The sequence below is a fragment of the Saccopteryx bilineata genome, chromosome 3 (assembly GCF_036850765.1).
Source record: "Saccopteryx bilineata isolate mSacBil1 chromosome 3, mSacBil1_pri_phased_curated, whole genome shotgun sequence".
NCBI classification, from domain to species: domain Eukaryota; kingdom Metazoa; phylum Chordata; class Mammalia; order Chiroptera; family Emballonuridae; genus Saccopteryx; species Saccopteryx bilineata.
The window spans coordinates 39,884,703-39,901,500 of record NC_089492.1 but is presented as its reverse complement, the minus strand read 5'-3'; the positions used below and the strand labels follow the sequence as shown (position 1 = coordinate 39,901,500).

The following is a 16,798-nucleotide window of genomic DNA, read 5'->3' as shown; positions in this document are numbered from 1 at the left end:
CGTTTGTTATCATTGACATCTGTGTATGGAAACTGATTTGCCAGGTAAAACCTGTTTTGTTTCCATAGTTCATGATCTTAGCCTGCATGTTCCAGCTCTCAAAGGGTTTGTTTTTGTCTCACTGCTCACATCACTTATTTTCAAAGCACAGTATTTCTCTCTTTCACTTTCAGAGTAAATGTGTCAGCCACCCTCCCACACCCACCCCTGCCACACACGCACATGTGCGCGGGTGCGCGCGCGCACGCACACACACACACACACACACACATCTCCAGAACCTCTTCCCTAAGAACTCCTGGGGGGCAGGGAGATTTCACTTGTTGAGATACAGTATGTAGTATACACACTTAAGGGCTAGCCTGGTACATACTTTCGGTTATAATATTGTTTCCCTGGTGAAATGATGGTCTCAGCTCTAAAGAAAAAAAGAATTTGAACTGTTGTAGAGATTTGGTGCCCATTGTTATTGTTACAATGAGGAAAACAAAATTTCAACCTAGACTTTAATCTCAAAATATCTGTCAAAAAATTTTTAAGTGGAGAACTTTTTACTACTGTTTATCTCTGGAGATTTGGCGGTGCTCTCTCTCGTCTTTGTCTCTGAAATCAGTTCCTTCTAACCGTATCATGTTCCCTCTGCAGGTCCATTTACTCGACCTCATCCAGCCTTATGGCGAATGGTTTTTGGTGAGTTGCCCATTAGATTTTAAAATATATTCTACTTTAAAATTTTTTATCTGTATATCATCAGAGCAGTTTTACTTATCACTCTACAGAAAAACTTTATAGATTTTTACTTGTGTTTCTAATATAAATATTTTTTATTAAAATATGTGCCACAAAAAACAGAACTGGTGATAGTCAACAATCAACATTCTCATACATATGAACTGTTTTAATCCTCCGTTCTTATGCTGTTGTCTCTTAATGTAGACAGGGTTTGACATAAGGGAATGTGGCTTGATTTTTTTCTATGCACCTTCACATTTCTCTTCATCAGTGCAAGCTCAGGTGTGTCCCATGAGCATGTTGGTCTCATTGGCATCTAGGAGGACTGAAAATCCAGCAATCTCAATGTTATGGATGAGAAAGAACTTGGAAAAGGGAAAAGTCAAAGAGCCCTGATTTGAACTACTGTTTAGTGATAAACATTTAATATAAATATTGGGTGTCTTAATTTTATTTGATTTCTAATCCAAATAGTCACATCACCTGAGTGGATTTAAAACAGACCTTCAAAACTATAGATACTGACTTTATCTTGCCTAAATAAGTTATTTTAACTTCAGAAAATGTAATCTTATGCAAAAGGGACCCTAAAGATGGATCTTCCGCTCAAGGTGGCCTGTATTTCTTTCGGTATTCAGGGATCGTAGGTAAATTCCTCTGAATTTAGTGATCAGTCTGACATTTCTTGAGCAGGGCATCCCTCAATGCCTCTGTGCAGATGCTGCTGTGCCCTGAGGCTGCAGGAGGGGCGGCCAGACAGCCTGGGAGCAGCCTGTTCGGTTGGTAGGGGCCCTCCAGAGGGAGGGCAGCGGCAGAACACAATAATCAAAAAAATCAGATTGTTGCTTAAGTGTTAAGATATTTATTAAAACCATATGAGGTGATAATGACTGGGCGGCTGCTTTTGCTTGTGTGTGTGTGTGTGGGGGGGGGCTTGAAGGCAGGATATTTAGTCCCAAACCCGCATGTAAAGTGGATCTTAGCGTGCAGAGATGAGAGGTGGGAGCCAAGCAAAGGAACTGCTACTACAGTGGTTCCCAGCTAGGAAAAGTCAGTCAGAGCAGGCCTGGGAGAACAGTGAGAGAGTGGTCCGAGTTAGGCCTCGCCGGAACCTGACAGGCCTTATAGGCCGGTAGGATTGGGATGTGAGGGCAGTGGAGGTTGTGAGAGGGTATTTTGCAGAGAAGTGAGATGACCGTTTACATTTTAAAAACGATAGTCCTTTGCATCATACATAGTTATATCTCATGTGCTGCTTAAAGTTAAAAGTTATTTTCAGCAACTTGGCTGCTTCTGATTTCCTATTTTTCCTTTTTCCAATGGTCTATTACTGGTAATGGGCGGTTTTGTTTCTTACCTGAGATCCTTTTGGGGTCATGGAGCCCTGGATAATCTGATGATAACTATAGATCCTTTCCTCCTCTCCTCACAGACACACAGACATGGTACACTCCCCTGCACCTGCTTTCACACACACAGTTCTTCATGAACCTTGAAGCCCAAACATCAACTCCAGTTTAAGAACCCCTGCTCCACAGACACTTCCTTTCTGTCTCAAAGTAATTAACAGAAAGGTACAGCAGGGGGAGGGGGGGTGAATTTGAGTTGAAGATTTGTAAAGATAGTTGGTGTAAAAGTGCAAACCTGAGGAGGTCCTATAGCTACACAAGTAGCCTAAGCACGTGTCTCTCTGGGCCCTGGATGCACAAGCTGGTGGCAGTCTCCTCTCAGAGTCCTCCCCAGACTCCCGTCCCCCAGCTCCCTGTTGGAAGGCCTGGCACTGTAGTCATTCCATTTCATTCCAGCCACGATGTTCCCTCCTCTGAATGGTTCATTGCCAAGTTTGGATGGGGTGCTGTGATCCAAGGTTATTTGTATCATAGTGTCTAGATGTCTTATATTAACATTTTAATTCTAGCAGGTTCCACAGAAGGAAGTGCTAAAACCGCTGGTGGGTGGTTTTCAAATCTTTCTAAATTGTATAAGGTCTACCGGAAAGTTCTGTCCATTTTCGGAATAAAACAAAATACAAATTTTTCTTACTGTCAATAAACTTTATTAAATAATATAATTGTCATTATTATTAATGATTTCTTGCCAGCGTGAGGGCAATTTGTATATCCCGTTTTTGAAAAATGTTTTATCTTTTGATGCAAAAAATTGAACCAGTGCTTGTTTGATATCTTCTTCATTTTTGAATTTATTGCCCTTCAAAAAATTTTGTAAGGACAAAAACAAGTGATAGTTGGAGGGTGTTAAGTCCGGGGAATATGGTGGATGTGACAGACATGCTTCTGTAGCATTTCTTCCTTGTTGAAATTCGTAAAAATCACAGTGGCGTAAATGAACTTTATCAGTAGCTTCACACATAAGACTAACGTAAATCAACTTTGTTTTAGTTAATTTGCTACGTCAGTATGTATACATTAAGTGATAAAAATAGAGAGGCACACATGCGCCAAATAAACGTGCTTACGAGTCGAAACTTGTGATAGAAACGGACAGAACTTTCCGGTAGACCTTATATTTACAGGCTTTTGCCTTCTTAAAGTAGATTAAGTTTATTTCTAAATGACATGGGTTGATTATGAGGACACCTGTTATGATATGTGACAGTGACGTAGTGTCTTCAAGGGCTCACATAGTGTGGAAGATGTGGGTGAGTGGCGCGGGACCTCCTCTTGCACTTCACACCTGTCACGACTGAAGCGGCCTCCCTATTGGACTGTCTGCATCCAGCCTTGCCCGCCTGCATCTACTCTCCACGTAGGGGCCAGAGTCAGCTTCATAAAATGTTGCCTAGATCATCTTATTTCCCCATTTAAACCTTATCAAGTGCTCCTTGTTTCACTTAAGATAAAATCTGAAATCTCTGCCGTGGTCCCAAAGCCCTGACTGTCACTCCAGTGCCATCTCACTCCTTTCTTCTCTCGGCTGGCACTTAGCCACAGGCCAGCTTCCAGATGTTTCTCTTTCCAGGGACCTACCAATACACCTTTCTCGGCCTGAATGCTGCACCCACCCCTCCACTCCCACCTCATACCTTCTTTCTGCAAGTCTCAGCTTCAGCATAATTTTCTCAGCAAGTATTACTGTGTTACTGACCCTCTTGGCCTGAATTAGGACTGTGTATCAGACTCATCAACAGAAATATCACATTGTAATGGGGGGTGTCGACACCCTGCGCTAAATGTGTCTGCTCTGCCATAGTGACCTGAGTGTAATGTGTGCTGTGTGTCTGACACCCGAACCTTCCCTCGGTGTGAGATTGTTTTTGTTTCCCACAGGACTCAGTGTGCTCTACTTCCTGTTTTTGGTCTTCCTCCTCTTCCTGAACATCGAGCAGGTGAAATCCCTTATGTACTGGCTAGATCCAAATCTTCGATATGCCACAAGGGAAGCAGATGTCATGGTACGTACTTGTCAGTTGTCTCAGAAATCGGTGGGCTCCTGGGTGTTGCAGATAGTTGGATGCACATTCTAAATCGTTCCTGCTCCCTATTTCCTGTGCAAAGATCAAAAAGTCTCTGGGCAGGTTGGTGCAGTGTGTAGTTTCCGTGAGTGATAGAGTCAAAGAAATGAAATCCTCTCTTGGAGCAAAGTGGGTGGCAGCAAGAGTATGAACACTTTCATGAGACAGCCTTGGTGTGAATTCTGCCTCTGTCACTGGCTGGCTGTAGGACTTTGTGTAACTTACTCTGTTTTGGAAGATTATTGTGAACTAAATGAAGTAACATGATCCACGAGGCTTAGCTCGGTGCCTTGCACATCAGGTCCTCAGTGATGGCACTTCGGCTGGTTGGTCACCCTCAGCACCTCTGCTTCCCACTGCAGCCCCAGTGCCATGTTCCTGCCCGCCTGCTTGCCATGAAGGGCCAGCTGTAATGATTAAGGCCATTCATTGCATTTATTCTTTGTATTAAATCACAGAAAAGTAATTTTATTCTTGGCTTAAACTACTCTGTACTTTGGCTTTAACAAACCATTTTATACTGTAATGCAGTTCTTCTCCCTCCCTCTTTTTTAAAATGCCCAACATTTGGTACAGATTAAAGAAAAGGCTAGTGATGCTCAGAAAAAGAGAACAGACATTTAGGCCAGAGGCAGACGCTTATTGATGAACAAGAAACAATGGCAAAGGACTTAATAAAAGGTCTGAGAAGTAATCCTTCCACTGTAGTTGAGATTGGTCAGAACCCTCTCTGAATGGTGTTCCAGATTTTATTTTTAACTTTTATAAAGGACATACTAAAGGCAAAAATAAGAATGCCAAAAATTACTTCAAAGTGTCAGGGAGAACAGTCTGTTGGGGGGTTCTTACTTGAAGAGGATGGTACAGGATGACTTATAGCTTCGAATGATAATGATTGATGGTTATGGAGAAGAGGATAGCAGTGACTGGTTGTGGTGTTCTTACTCTCCCAGGCCCTGGGCTTGGGCACTTGCAGTCAAATGCTCTGCCACTGAGCTATACCCCCCTCTGCTTGGGCACTTTATACTGACTCTGTATAAGCCTCATGCATGCATGGCAGACATTAATATCCCCATCTCACCAAGGAGAAAATAGAACCTTAAAATAGATAAGTATCATGCTCAAAGCACAAATTGGTAAGATCCTTTTTACTCCAAAATCTGTACTTTCCTTTTGGACCAGCCTTCAATTATACAGTTATAACAGTAAGTGCTCTGATGCTTATAGAAGTCAATGAAATAGAGATTAGGAGAAAGATGTCTCAGATATGATACTGCCTCTCACAATTTTCTCAGGCTTTTTTTTTTTTAAGATTTATTTATTCATTTGGGGGGGGGGGGCGGGGTGTGGCATGAGGCTGCTTGGGAAACACCAACTCCGTATGTGCTTTGACTGGGCAAGTCCAGGGCTTCGAACTGGCGACCACAGGAGTCCAGGTCATCGCCTTATCCACTGCGCCACAAGTCAGGCATTTTTCAGGCTTTTGAACTAAACTGACTTGTAGATGAATTTCCAGGTGAGTCTCTGTTGATCCCATTCTCACAGCAAGCTGTGGAGGTTAAAGGTAATGATACTTTTGACATCTAGCTTGCTTAGGGATTTGACTTCACAGAGATATTCAATTTTCATGATGACAGCTCCAAAAGAGCTGGAACTGGTTTTTGAAATCTAGTTTTCAAATATTGGCCAATTCTTTCTTGCCAAAAGCAAAGCATGAGGCCGTTTTCTGCTTCTAGAGCTCTAGTCACCTTATACTTCCTTAAAGTAATCTCTCCCATTACTAAGGACCTCTTCATTGATGGCTCTAGAGAAACACCTTCCCTCTGATAGAATATGTGGTGAGGAGAAGTACTGTATGCAGCACAGAGGCTGCAGTTCCCTGGTGTCCGGAGTCATCTGCTTTAGCCTCTCTTTTCCCTTGGAATTATTATCATAAAATAGATTAGAGGGGGGTCACTGAAACCCTATTAGAGGCACTTTGTGTGTGTTTGTGCGTGTGTGTGTGTGTGTAATTGTCGGGGAAGTTTGCTATTTTCATAAATATTCTATTAAAAATGTGTTGTATGCTTCAGACAGGCTTTCAGAGTACATCGCACTTGTAAGTTGAGTTGTCTGAAGGAGCAGTCTTCTGTTTGGTTAAACATGTACTGAGCTTGTCCTGTGCCAGACACTGCGGGTAGTGGTGGGCAAAGGGGAGGCTGCCGCCTGCTTCTTGGAGCTTAGAGTCTACAAGAAGGCAGATGAAACAAATAATTGTTGGCTCTTTTTCTTTTCTTTTCTTTTCTTTTTTTTGTGGCAAAGACAGAGAGAGTCAGAGAGAGGGACAGAAAGGGACAGACAGACAGGAAGGGAGAGAGATGAGAAACATCAATTCTTTGTTGTGGCTCCTTAGTTGTTCATTGATTGCTTTCTCATATGTGTCTTGACCGTGGGCCTTCAGCAGACCAAGCGACCCCTTGCTCGAGCCAGCGACCTTGGGTCCAAGCTGGTGAGCCTTGCTCAAACCATATGAGCCCGCGCTCAAACTGGCGACCTTGGGGTCTCAAACCTGGGTCCTCCACATCCCAGTCAGACGCTCTATCCACCACGCCACCACCTGGTCAGGCTTTTTTTTCTTTTTTTGTCTTTTTCTTTTACTCAAGACAACTTCAGCAATTTTTAAAGATTTTATCAACACTAACCTACTCTTGTTTCATTTTAATACCCCCCCACACACATTTTGGATTATTTTGAAACAGTTCTCAGACATTATATATAAAATGTATGGACTTTAAAAATGTATAATCACAATGCCATTTTCATTTGCCTAACAGTTAATAGTAAGTAGACAGTGTTTATGTTTTCCTACTCACCTCACAAAGGTTTTTTATTTACGGTCGATTTGTTCAAAATAGGATCCAGATAAGGTCTAGACGATATATTTGCTATAGCTCTGAAATATCTTTTAATTCGTAGTCACTCCCCACCTATTTTTACCTTGAAGTTTGTTTGTCAAAGAAGCCATATTGTTTACTTTATAGTTTCTCATGTTTGGATTTTGCAACTTGCACTTGAAAAGTATTATTTAATATATCTCTGTACTCCATATTTCCTGTAAACTGAATGTTAGATACAGAAGCTGATTCCAGATTCCTATTGAGTTCTGGGACCTATAGTGGAACTACTTCACAGGTGGTGCTATGTGTTATACTGCAAGGACCATAATGTCTGATTGTCTCTTTCTATAACATAAGATTAATCATGGGGGTCAAGAAGTCAACATCAATTTTAAGATGTGCTATCAATTAATTATAGGTATGGCTTTTGGGAGGGGAAAAAAGAAACCTTATATTAAATGTCCCAAATATTATAACATATTGAAATTTTCATCCCAGTAGTTTAACTACCGGCTGTGTAAAAGATATGTCACAGAACCAAGAAAAAGTAATGATTACAGATGTGTACAGTGCAATAAAGGAAAAGAAATGGGTGTCTTTAATGACTTTTTTTTTTAAGATTTTTTTAAATTTTATTTATTGATTTTTAGAGAGAGAGAAGTGAGAGAGAGAGAGAGAGAGAGAGAGAGAGAAGGGGGAGGAGCAGGAAGCATCAACTCCCATATGTGCCTTGACCAGGCAAGCCCAAGGTTTTGAACCGGCAACCTCAGTGTTCCAGGTCGACGCTTTATCCCACTGCGCCGCCACAGGTCAGGCGAAATGGGTGTTTTTAGAACTTACGAAAGGGGTCCAATTTAATATGAGAATTCGAGGCAAGCTTTTGTGCAGAGCTGATGTGTAAGTTGACAACTAGAAAGTGAGTGGGAGTTGGAGTTGGCCAAGCAAAGTGGGGTTAGGGGTTTGGACCATTATTCAGTCAGGGCCCCTGTAAGGGGCCCTGACTCAGGAGGGAAGCTGGGTCCGTTGAGAGTGAAGGGGAGTAGAAATCAAGAGGTAGAGGAAGTGGAGTGCTCCACCTGGGGAAACTTGGAGGAGGAGTTTGGATGTTACTCTGAATGCAGTGAAAGGTTGTGGAAGGTTTCTAAGTAGAGCAGTTATATAATCTGTGTTGGTATTTTAAAGAGTTAGTTAATAATACCCCCATCTTTGGTCAAGTTTGGAAACAGAAAAAAAAAAAAAAGTATAGAGTATCAGTTGATTTCTTCCTGGTGAAAGCTCAGTGGAGCATACAGCTTTAGACCTGGCCATGTGGCCTTGTTAATACAGCCTCCTGTTCCCCCTGAATTAGTCGGCTTCTCCTCCCTTCTCCCATTGGACAGACAAACTTCTTCCCAAGGGAAGGGGAGCAGACAAGGACTTTCTGTGCCATCTGTAGGCAAGTAATTTCCAAAGACATTGGTGTTCATATGTTCTTTCTTCTTCCAAGGTCACCAGCCTTCGGAGTGAGAGAGTGAGAGATTGTTGAGATTCTATTTTTTATTATTTTTTATTATCTTTTTATTGATTGATTGATTTGAGAGAGAGAGAAACATCTGTTTCTGTATGTGTTCTGACTGGGGCTCGAAACCACAACCATTGCGTATGGGGACGATGCTTGAACCAGCCGAGCTATCTGGCCATGCCAAATATTTATTCTTTATTTATTGGGATTTATGTTTTTATACTAGCCTTAACATAGTTGCCCTGTGGTCAGGTGACATAGGCTATGTGATACTATTTCTTTAAGATGTGTAAGCTTTTGTAAAATTATTTTGTTTCTCGTTTTAACTCAACTTTGCAATTCAGAGCAAAGCAGCTTAATTTATAAACTCTAATGCTTACCCGTATTTCCTTAAGAACCTTCAGTTATTAAAATTTTGGGGGGAAGAACATATATTAGTTATCAAGGTCATATCAGTTTCTATTTATTATCAGAACCCTGGAAGCAAGTTAATTTCTAGATTATCATTAATTATTTCCCTTTTTGCTTTAAACAGGAGTATGCTGTGAACTGCCATGTTATCACCTGGGAGAGGATTATCAGCCACTTTGATATATTTGCATTTGGACATTTCTGGGGCTGGGCCATGAAGGCCTTATTGATCCGTAGTTATGGTCTCTGCTGGACCATCAGTATCACCTGGGAGCTAACTGAGGTAGGAAGTGGAGCATGGGCCGCTATCTGGACCCTACAGTGTGAATAATCTGTCAGTTAACAGACAGTAATACAGTTAATACAAAATTCTATTCAAGCCACCTCCTAGGAATACTTACACTTTACAGCTTTGCGAGAGAAAAAAAATAGCTTCTTGTTAACTTTAATGTATACCTCTATACTACAAATCTTCAAGATAAAGTTAAAGAATGAAATTGAAGACAAATAAAGGATAATGAGATCTGCTTAGGAGTAAATAGGTGGTTTACCCACTAATAAGTTTCCAGTGTGAGATAAATAGGATTGTTGTGTTTAGGAATTATAATGGCATCAATGATGTTTTGTAGCTGAGTAATGAATTCCCAATATAGCTTTACTATCTCAGTAATCAAAAGTATTGTTTCATTCAGAGAATGAAAGATATATATTCTTGAAAAACTATTAGCAAAATAAAATTTGGGAAACAAATTCATTTACTGTTCAGTTATAATATTATTTTTATTCATTCCCAAGGAACACAGTTTAGCCACGCGTGCAGTGTGTTTCACCATGCTGTCGTTATCCTGATTCTGAGAAGCATGCTAGTTAGAATCTGCTTCTATTAATGTACCACTCCTGGCCCTAGAGGCTAGAAGTCCTACTTCAAGGTGTCAACAGGATTGATTCCTTCTGACAGCTGTGAAGGGGAATCTGTTCCAAGCTTCTCTCTTAGCTTCTCATGGTTTGCTGGCAGTCTTTGGTGCTTTTTGGCTTACAGATGTAGCACTCTAGTCTTGGCCTTCATCTTCACATGGTGTTCTCCCTTTGTGCATTCACATGGTGTTCTTTTTATAGTGCCATTTCATACTGGGCTAGGCACCCATCCTACTGAAGTATGACCTCTTCACTAGTTACATCTGCAATGACTCTGTTTCCAAATAAAGTCACGTTATAAGGTACTAGCTATTAGGACATCAGCATATGGATTTTGGGGGGACACCATTCAGAGCGGTGCCCAACATTGTACATGTGTCATCCTAAATCCTTACCATAAACCAGAAGAAGCAGTGTATATTTCCCATGTGCATATGAAGGAACCAGAGCGCAGAGCCTTGCTTCATTGTTGACCCAGAATCGGATTCCAGATGTTCAGCCCATGTTCCTCTCTCTTACCATGTCTACCTCTGTCACTTCTAGGCATCTTTATAAACTGGCGGCTGTGGGACCTTGTGCAAGGCACGTAGCCTTCCTGGACCTCCCATGCTCCCTCTTCCCTTGCCCTATAGACTGGGCCTGCTGTACCTTCCTGTCCCTGCTCCTCAGCGTCCCGTCACCCCCAAGTCCTGTAGACTCTTCTAAACACCATCCAGTCCCTCTGCATCTTTTCACACCTCTGCACCCACTGCCATCTGTCTAACCCACTGTCATCTCTTGTCTGAATTACTTGTCCCTTCCATTCACACAATCTTTTCACAAAGTGACCCTTTTCAGACATCAACCTGATCATGTTCTTGTCCTACTAATAACTCAGTGTTTGTTCATTACTGTTGAGATAAAATCCAAATTTCTGAGCCAGGCTACAAGGCTCAATGTTAACTGTCCTGGGCCCCCCCTTCTCAGCCTCCTCAAGACCGCTCTCTACCTTGCTTCCTGTGCTCTGGTCACCTTTGTTTTCTTTGTTTTAAAGATTCTGTGTCCTTTCCTCTCATTGAGCCCCCCAAGCTGTTACCTGTCTTTCCCTGCTTGCTCCACTGGCTGAGCTTCATTATTGTACACCAGACATAGAGCCCTTGGTCCTTCCTTGAAATGCTCGGCATAGTTTAAATACTTGATGAGTGTCTCTTTTTTGCTAAACATTATGCCTTAAGAGGGCAGGGCCCATATCCACATAGTCCCAGGTGGCAAATAATCTCTAACCCTCTAGAACAGGGGTCGGGAACCTATGGCTCACGAGCCAGATGTGGCTCTTTTGATGGCTGCATCTAGCTTGAAGACAAATCTTTAATTAAAAAAAATAATAACGTTAAAAATATAAAACATTCTCATGTATTACAATCCATTCATTTCCTACTGCTCATGTTCATGGTTGCGAGTCCTGGAGCCAATCACAGCTGTCCTCCGGGACAACACCAAATTTTTATTGGATAATGCATAACGTACACGGGTCGTTGTATGACTCTTGTGGAATTATATTTTAAAATATGTGCCATTCATGGCTCTCTCAGCCAAAAAGGTTCCCGGCCCCTGCTCTAGAAGAAATTATTGCTATCCCCTCCAGCTCCTCCTCAGGTCTTTCAGGGTACTTTTCAGGAATACTCTTCAGGTTGAAGTATGTCCTCTATAGCCCACTCCCCTGCCTAGTTTTGTTTCAGCAAATCTGTGTCATCAACTTCTACTTAAGTTTCTCTCAGGGTAAGAGTTAATGTTCCATCTCCTGGCTGGGAACTGGGACTGCATCTCAGGGTAGTGACTGGCCCACCTGGGGTCACAATGCAGTTACAAACTGTCGCAGGCAGCAGCTGCTTTGTATCTTCTCAGCAGCAGGCATGCATTGTTTTATTTTGTAATGTTCATTATATTACTTCAGAGAAATTCCGTTCCATTCTGTTCTGTCCTATCCTATCCTATCCTATCCTATCCTATCCTATCCTATCCTATCCTATTCTGTTACTTTGTAATTCTGTTACTTTGTTATTCTATTACTTTGTAATTATGCGGTTACTTCCTTTCAGAGAACCCCAAGCAATTTCTTTGTAATTTCAGACCTTAAAATGGGCCTTCACACAACAGGGTATTCTGCTCTGGACACAGCTGATTGGCCCCTTGTTTCAATAAAACAGTTTTTGTAGTAGACTTCTATTCCCTGTTCCATCCTTGACATCACTGTTCCCCTTTCTAAAATGTCCCCATTTTCATCTCCGTCTCTTGAAGCCAGTATTTTTGTCATTTTTGTCCTTAATGATCCTACTTCAGTATATCTTCCTTGTAAAAGAAGCCTGCTCCAATTACCATCTGTCACAATGACTCTCTCTTGTCCCACTGTGTTCCCTTTATGTCACCATTGTAACACTTGCCTCAGCCTACCTTATCTTGTGGTTCTAATAAAATCTGTCTCCTGCCCTTGAGATCAAGAATGTTCCCTTCATTTTGTCTCACCACCTTGCTCACATAGGCCCTTAATAAAAAATTACCATTATTGCCAGTCGGTTAGTGTGAGATTTCCTATTAAGTTATCAGTTTGCTACATAGTGTCAGCATAACCTTTTTTACTTAATCTACTTTTAATCTAGCTTTCTCACTGTTTTACCCAAATATCTGTGGAATATTTCTAAAATGCACAGCTTGAATTATCAAGCTGCTAATTTTGATTATTGTGCCAGTGCTTTGTTGACAGGTATGAAAACTTTTCTCCTTTTCCCTCCTGAGTTCTTGTCATGTTGTCATTAGCCGGTGTAATTCTTCAGTAGCGTTTCTTAAAGAGGGGCCTTCATTTCTTTAAAGCCCTATGTCAGAAGAGGAGCTGTTTGGATTAGTTCTATTTGCAAACCATCCACAATATAAAAAACAAGAACCAGACTACCGACCCTATATTTTTTTAATATATTACAAAAAAGTGACATGTCAACAACTTTTCCTAAAGCATGTATTACTAAAAGGGAATTTATCTTTCTGTGTGGTTCTCCATTTTTTTCTTCTTCTCAACCATTGTCTCATGTTTTTCAGCTATTCTTCATGCATCTTCTGCCCAATTTTGCTGAGTGCTGGTGGGACCAGGTCATTCTGGACATCCTCTTGTGCAATGGTGGCGGCATCTGGCTGGGCATGGTCGTCTGCCAGTTTTTAGAGATGAGGACTTACCACTGGGCAAGCTTCAAGTGAGTTTTCTTCTTCCTGGACACAAGCCACAGTTTTCAAAGTGTACATTTAACTGCTATAGAAGCGTGCAGTTTTATAATACGGTCTTGGATGATAAGGACTAAATTATCCATTAGTAATTGAAACTCATAAATGATTATAAACTTAATTTCAGGCATCCGTCCAGAAAGTGCCAAGTCATTTATGCTTTTCTCAACTTTGTCCCCTCCTTTTTATCTTTATGCCTCCGCTTGTGTTCAGACTCGAATCACTGGGTTCACTTAGTCCCCTTCCCCAAGTTAGCCCCTCAAAGCCTCCGCACATCACTGCTTGAGTGATTTAAAGAATGTCGGATTCATCATTTCATTCCCCTGTGATAGCTTCTTAGAGTCTTTAGGACAAAGTATACATCCATGGGTTCACCAGGTGAGGCCCCTCTCTTCACACTTTCCAGGGTGTACCCTGTGCCGTGAGCCCTGTTTGCCTGGGTTTGACCAGTGTCCCCATGGGCCAAAGCCCTTCACTTTCCTGGCTTGGCTCACTTGTTACCTCTTCAGGTAGTTGTCTCTGACTGTCTAGTTTAAGTTTCATGTTCCTCTGCCTCTGTAGAAGACAGTGTACACCCCCATCATCCGTTTTCTTGCTTTTCTGAACGTGCTCCTCAGTATGACTGACAAGGAACCATGTCATTGAGAGGGAGGAAAAGAATGGTAGGGATAATGAAAATGTAGTTTTTATTATGTTTAAAACTTTATTTATATTAACAATATGAGCATTTTTTAACATTTAAATACTTTTAAAAAATATGATTATAAAATGTTTCTTTATATCCCAACATATGGATAAACCATTATGTATTTCAGCAGTTCCCTTTTATGACCACTTAATTATTTCAAAGTTTTCAATGAGTGGGCATTTTTGAATATGTATCTTTATGTGTATCTTTGACCTTTTAACATAAATTCTTGGAAGTAGTATGGACCAATTTGTGTTGTCACCTTTATATGTCAATGAATATGTGTTCATTTCACTAGTTCTTTTAATTTTATTTTTAAAGTTTGTCAATTTTATTACACATAAAATTGTGTGATATTAAATTTCTAGTGTATTTCTATTGGATTTTTCTCTGTTATTAGTGCTTTTAATAGATTAGGATATTAATACTTGTCATAAATGTGACTTTATTTTCCATTTTGTCATTCTGTTTGCGGTAAGCTTGTCATTTAAACTTTAAAAGCTTTAAATCTTTTTGTTTAGGTAAATGTTAACCTGTATTTTCTTCTAGTTCTTTACTGGTTTAGTCCTTTTATTGTGAGGAACTTTTATTTTCAGAGTCTGTCTTTGGCCAGTGCTTTGAAAGGACACTTTCATCTGTTTAAGGCAGTAGTAATGTGCGACAAGCGGCAGCAGTTCTGGAGACTGCTCCAGGCAGGCCTGTACCCAGTGTCTCCTTTGAGCTTTCTGTCAATCCTGGGAGTAGTCACTATATTCTTTGCCTTTTAGGGATGACGATACAGAGACTTGGGTTTAGTAATTTTGTCTAAGGACACACAGCTAGGAAACTGCTGAGTCTGAATTTGTGTTAGACTGTCTGGTTCCTTACACCCTGACATAATGCTTCCCTACTTTCATATATTTATGCTTCAAATTTTACTTGAAAAATCATTTCGTTGGGTCACAAACTAATAAATAGAAAATACCATTGTTGTCTTTTTAAATGTGCAAATGCATACAGATTAACTTAAGTTGAATCAACCTCTTTACTATATTAAGTATTCCAGATCTCCAGTACTCTGTATTTCTCTACCTCTTTTCATGAAGTTTGGCCATTTTTTAAAATACGGGTTCTTCATAGTTCTTGTTTATTTTTAGATAGTCTTTATCCTTTGTTGTTTTTTTGTTTTGTTTTTGCCTCAGATCTGCTTGCTGTGGGGTTTTCTCACTACATACTTGTTGATGGGTAGGAGAGTGAACAGAGGAATTGAACCTGGTTTCCTTCCACACTCCCCAGATCCCCCCAAAATAGCAGAAGGCCTGGCTTATTTGCACTTGTGGCCTCAGCAATTAGTACAGTGTCTGAGACATGAAGGTCCTCAATATAACTTCCACTTATTAACTGCTGGCTCTCCCAGACTTGGGGATGGGGCTGGAATGCACACCAGTTCCACAGCTGGCGGAGTGAGACTGCGCCAGCCACTTGTGCTCTCTCAGCCTAAATGTTCTCATTTGATATAAGTGGGCTGTTTGTGTCAGTCGTGGGACTGTGAAATTTTTAATTGAGTCATTTCTAGGATTAAAAATAAGGTTAAAAGTTACTGCTCCCTTACCTGAGGAAGAAATGGGGCGAAGTGATGATGATGTGGTAGACCTCAAAAATGGAGCATGTTTTTTTCACCCTGATGTGGGAGGCAAACTGGGTGGGAATCAGATTCTTGCTGGCACCCTCCTCCTTCCTGGACTGGTCGCAGAAGATTGTCTCTAATGCCTCTTACCACCTTTCGTCACCAGTTTACTAAGTAAGGCCACTCCTGGGCCGCAGTGACCTGACCTCAGCACTGTGCCTGTCATCCCTGAAATGACCCTGATTTTCACCTGTGAATAGAGAGGCCATTGTTGGAGAGACAGTTCAAGTAGAAAGGAATCTCTTTGTTGGGAGCATTGGTTGTAAAATAGTCAGTGCATAGGGGTTTTTCCTTCCCCTTTCTTACCTCTTCGGATTTTCACTGGAGCTGTTCTCTTCTTCCAGGGACATCCACACTACCACTGGGAAGATCAAACGAGCTGTGCTGCAGTTCACTCCTGCCAGCTGGACTTACGTTCGATGGTTTGACCCCAAGTCTTCGTTTCAGAGAGTAGCTGGAATATACCTTTTCATGATCATCTGGCAGGTATTTTTTTCAGATGCACAGAACTAGGAAAAAAACAAAAACTGTCCAGAAATTTGGAGGTAATGCTAATTGATATTGCTTATCAGCTAGATGCTTCATCATGAAGGCAATTTAAAATATGAATCTTTGAATTACAAGCAAGGAACATTTTAAAATTCCCTGAGAGAAGCTCATGGTCGGTATTCATTACCCCGTGAGTCTAGGCATTGTATTACTTTTTGGAAAGATCATTTTCAGGACCAAAGGAAAAAATGGAAGGCTTTTTCTTATGTTGCAAATTCAATGTGTGAGTTTTGAAATTGTGTCTCACCTAATGCCACTCTGGGTAATTTACGGAGAGCTAAATAAAGAAGCCTGTCCTACCTGCGGCACCCGGGGGGACCTGGGTCCTGCAGAGTGGTGTTGGCAGTGCAGAGAAGCTCTCATAGCAAGCAGACCGTTACATGATAGAGGGCCTCGGACAGCCGAGGGCCCTGGGGAAGGGTGACCACACATCTCTGTTTCCCAGACACAGCCATTTTTATTGATCCTTCTGTCCCCAAGTTAATTTTTCTACAACTTTGGAAGTCTTTTGGACTTATCAGAAATTGTATGTGTTTTGAACATGTGCACAAAAACTCCCAACATAAGGAAAAATCAGCACATGCCACTTTTAAGATGATAGTCCTTGGACACGCACAGAATAATGATGCCCACCTCAATAAGTGCAGTTTGTGGATACAGAAGTGTATGTGAATAGTCACCGTGGTTTGAGGACGTCTGTGTGTATAAAAATGGGAGTGTAAATGGATTGGGATTAAGT

At 41.2% G+C, this 16,798-nt stretch overlaps 2 protein-coding genes across 3 annotated transcripts in view; one reads left to right on the top strand and one right to left on the bottom strand.

The window, feature by feature from the left end:
* UQCRB (ubiquinol-cytochrome c reductase binding protein) overlaps positions 1-1,795 on the bottom strand; it is a 62,916-nt gene extending 61,121 nt beyond the window's left edge. The window contains exon 1 of the mRNA XM_066266012.1: positions 1,792-1,795. The gene's annotated coding sequence lies outside the window, so the exon portion shown is untranslated. The remainder of the gene's footprint in view (positions 1-1,791) is intronic.
* The window catches only part of PTDSS1 (phosphatidylserine synthase 1), an 82,832-nt gene that overhangs the window by 28,519 nt on the left and 37,515 nt on the right, over positions 1-16,798 (top strand). For both annotated transcript variants that reach the window (XM_066266008.1, XM_066266007.1), the window contains exons 3-7: positions 646-690; positions 4,020-4,144; positions 9,117-9,275; positions 12,977-13,128; positions 15,855-15,996. In XM_066266008.1, the coding sequence (XP_066122105.1) occupies positions 646-690; positions 4,020-4,144; positions 9,117-9,275; positions 12,977-13,128; positions 15,855-15,996 (623 nt within the window). The remainder of the gene's footprint in view (positions 1-645; positions 691-4,019; positions 4,145-9,116; positions 9,276-12,976; positions 13,129-15,854; positions 15,997-16,798) is intronic.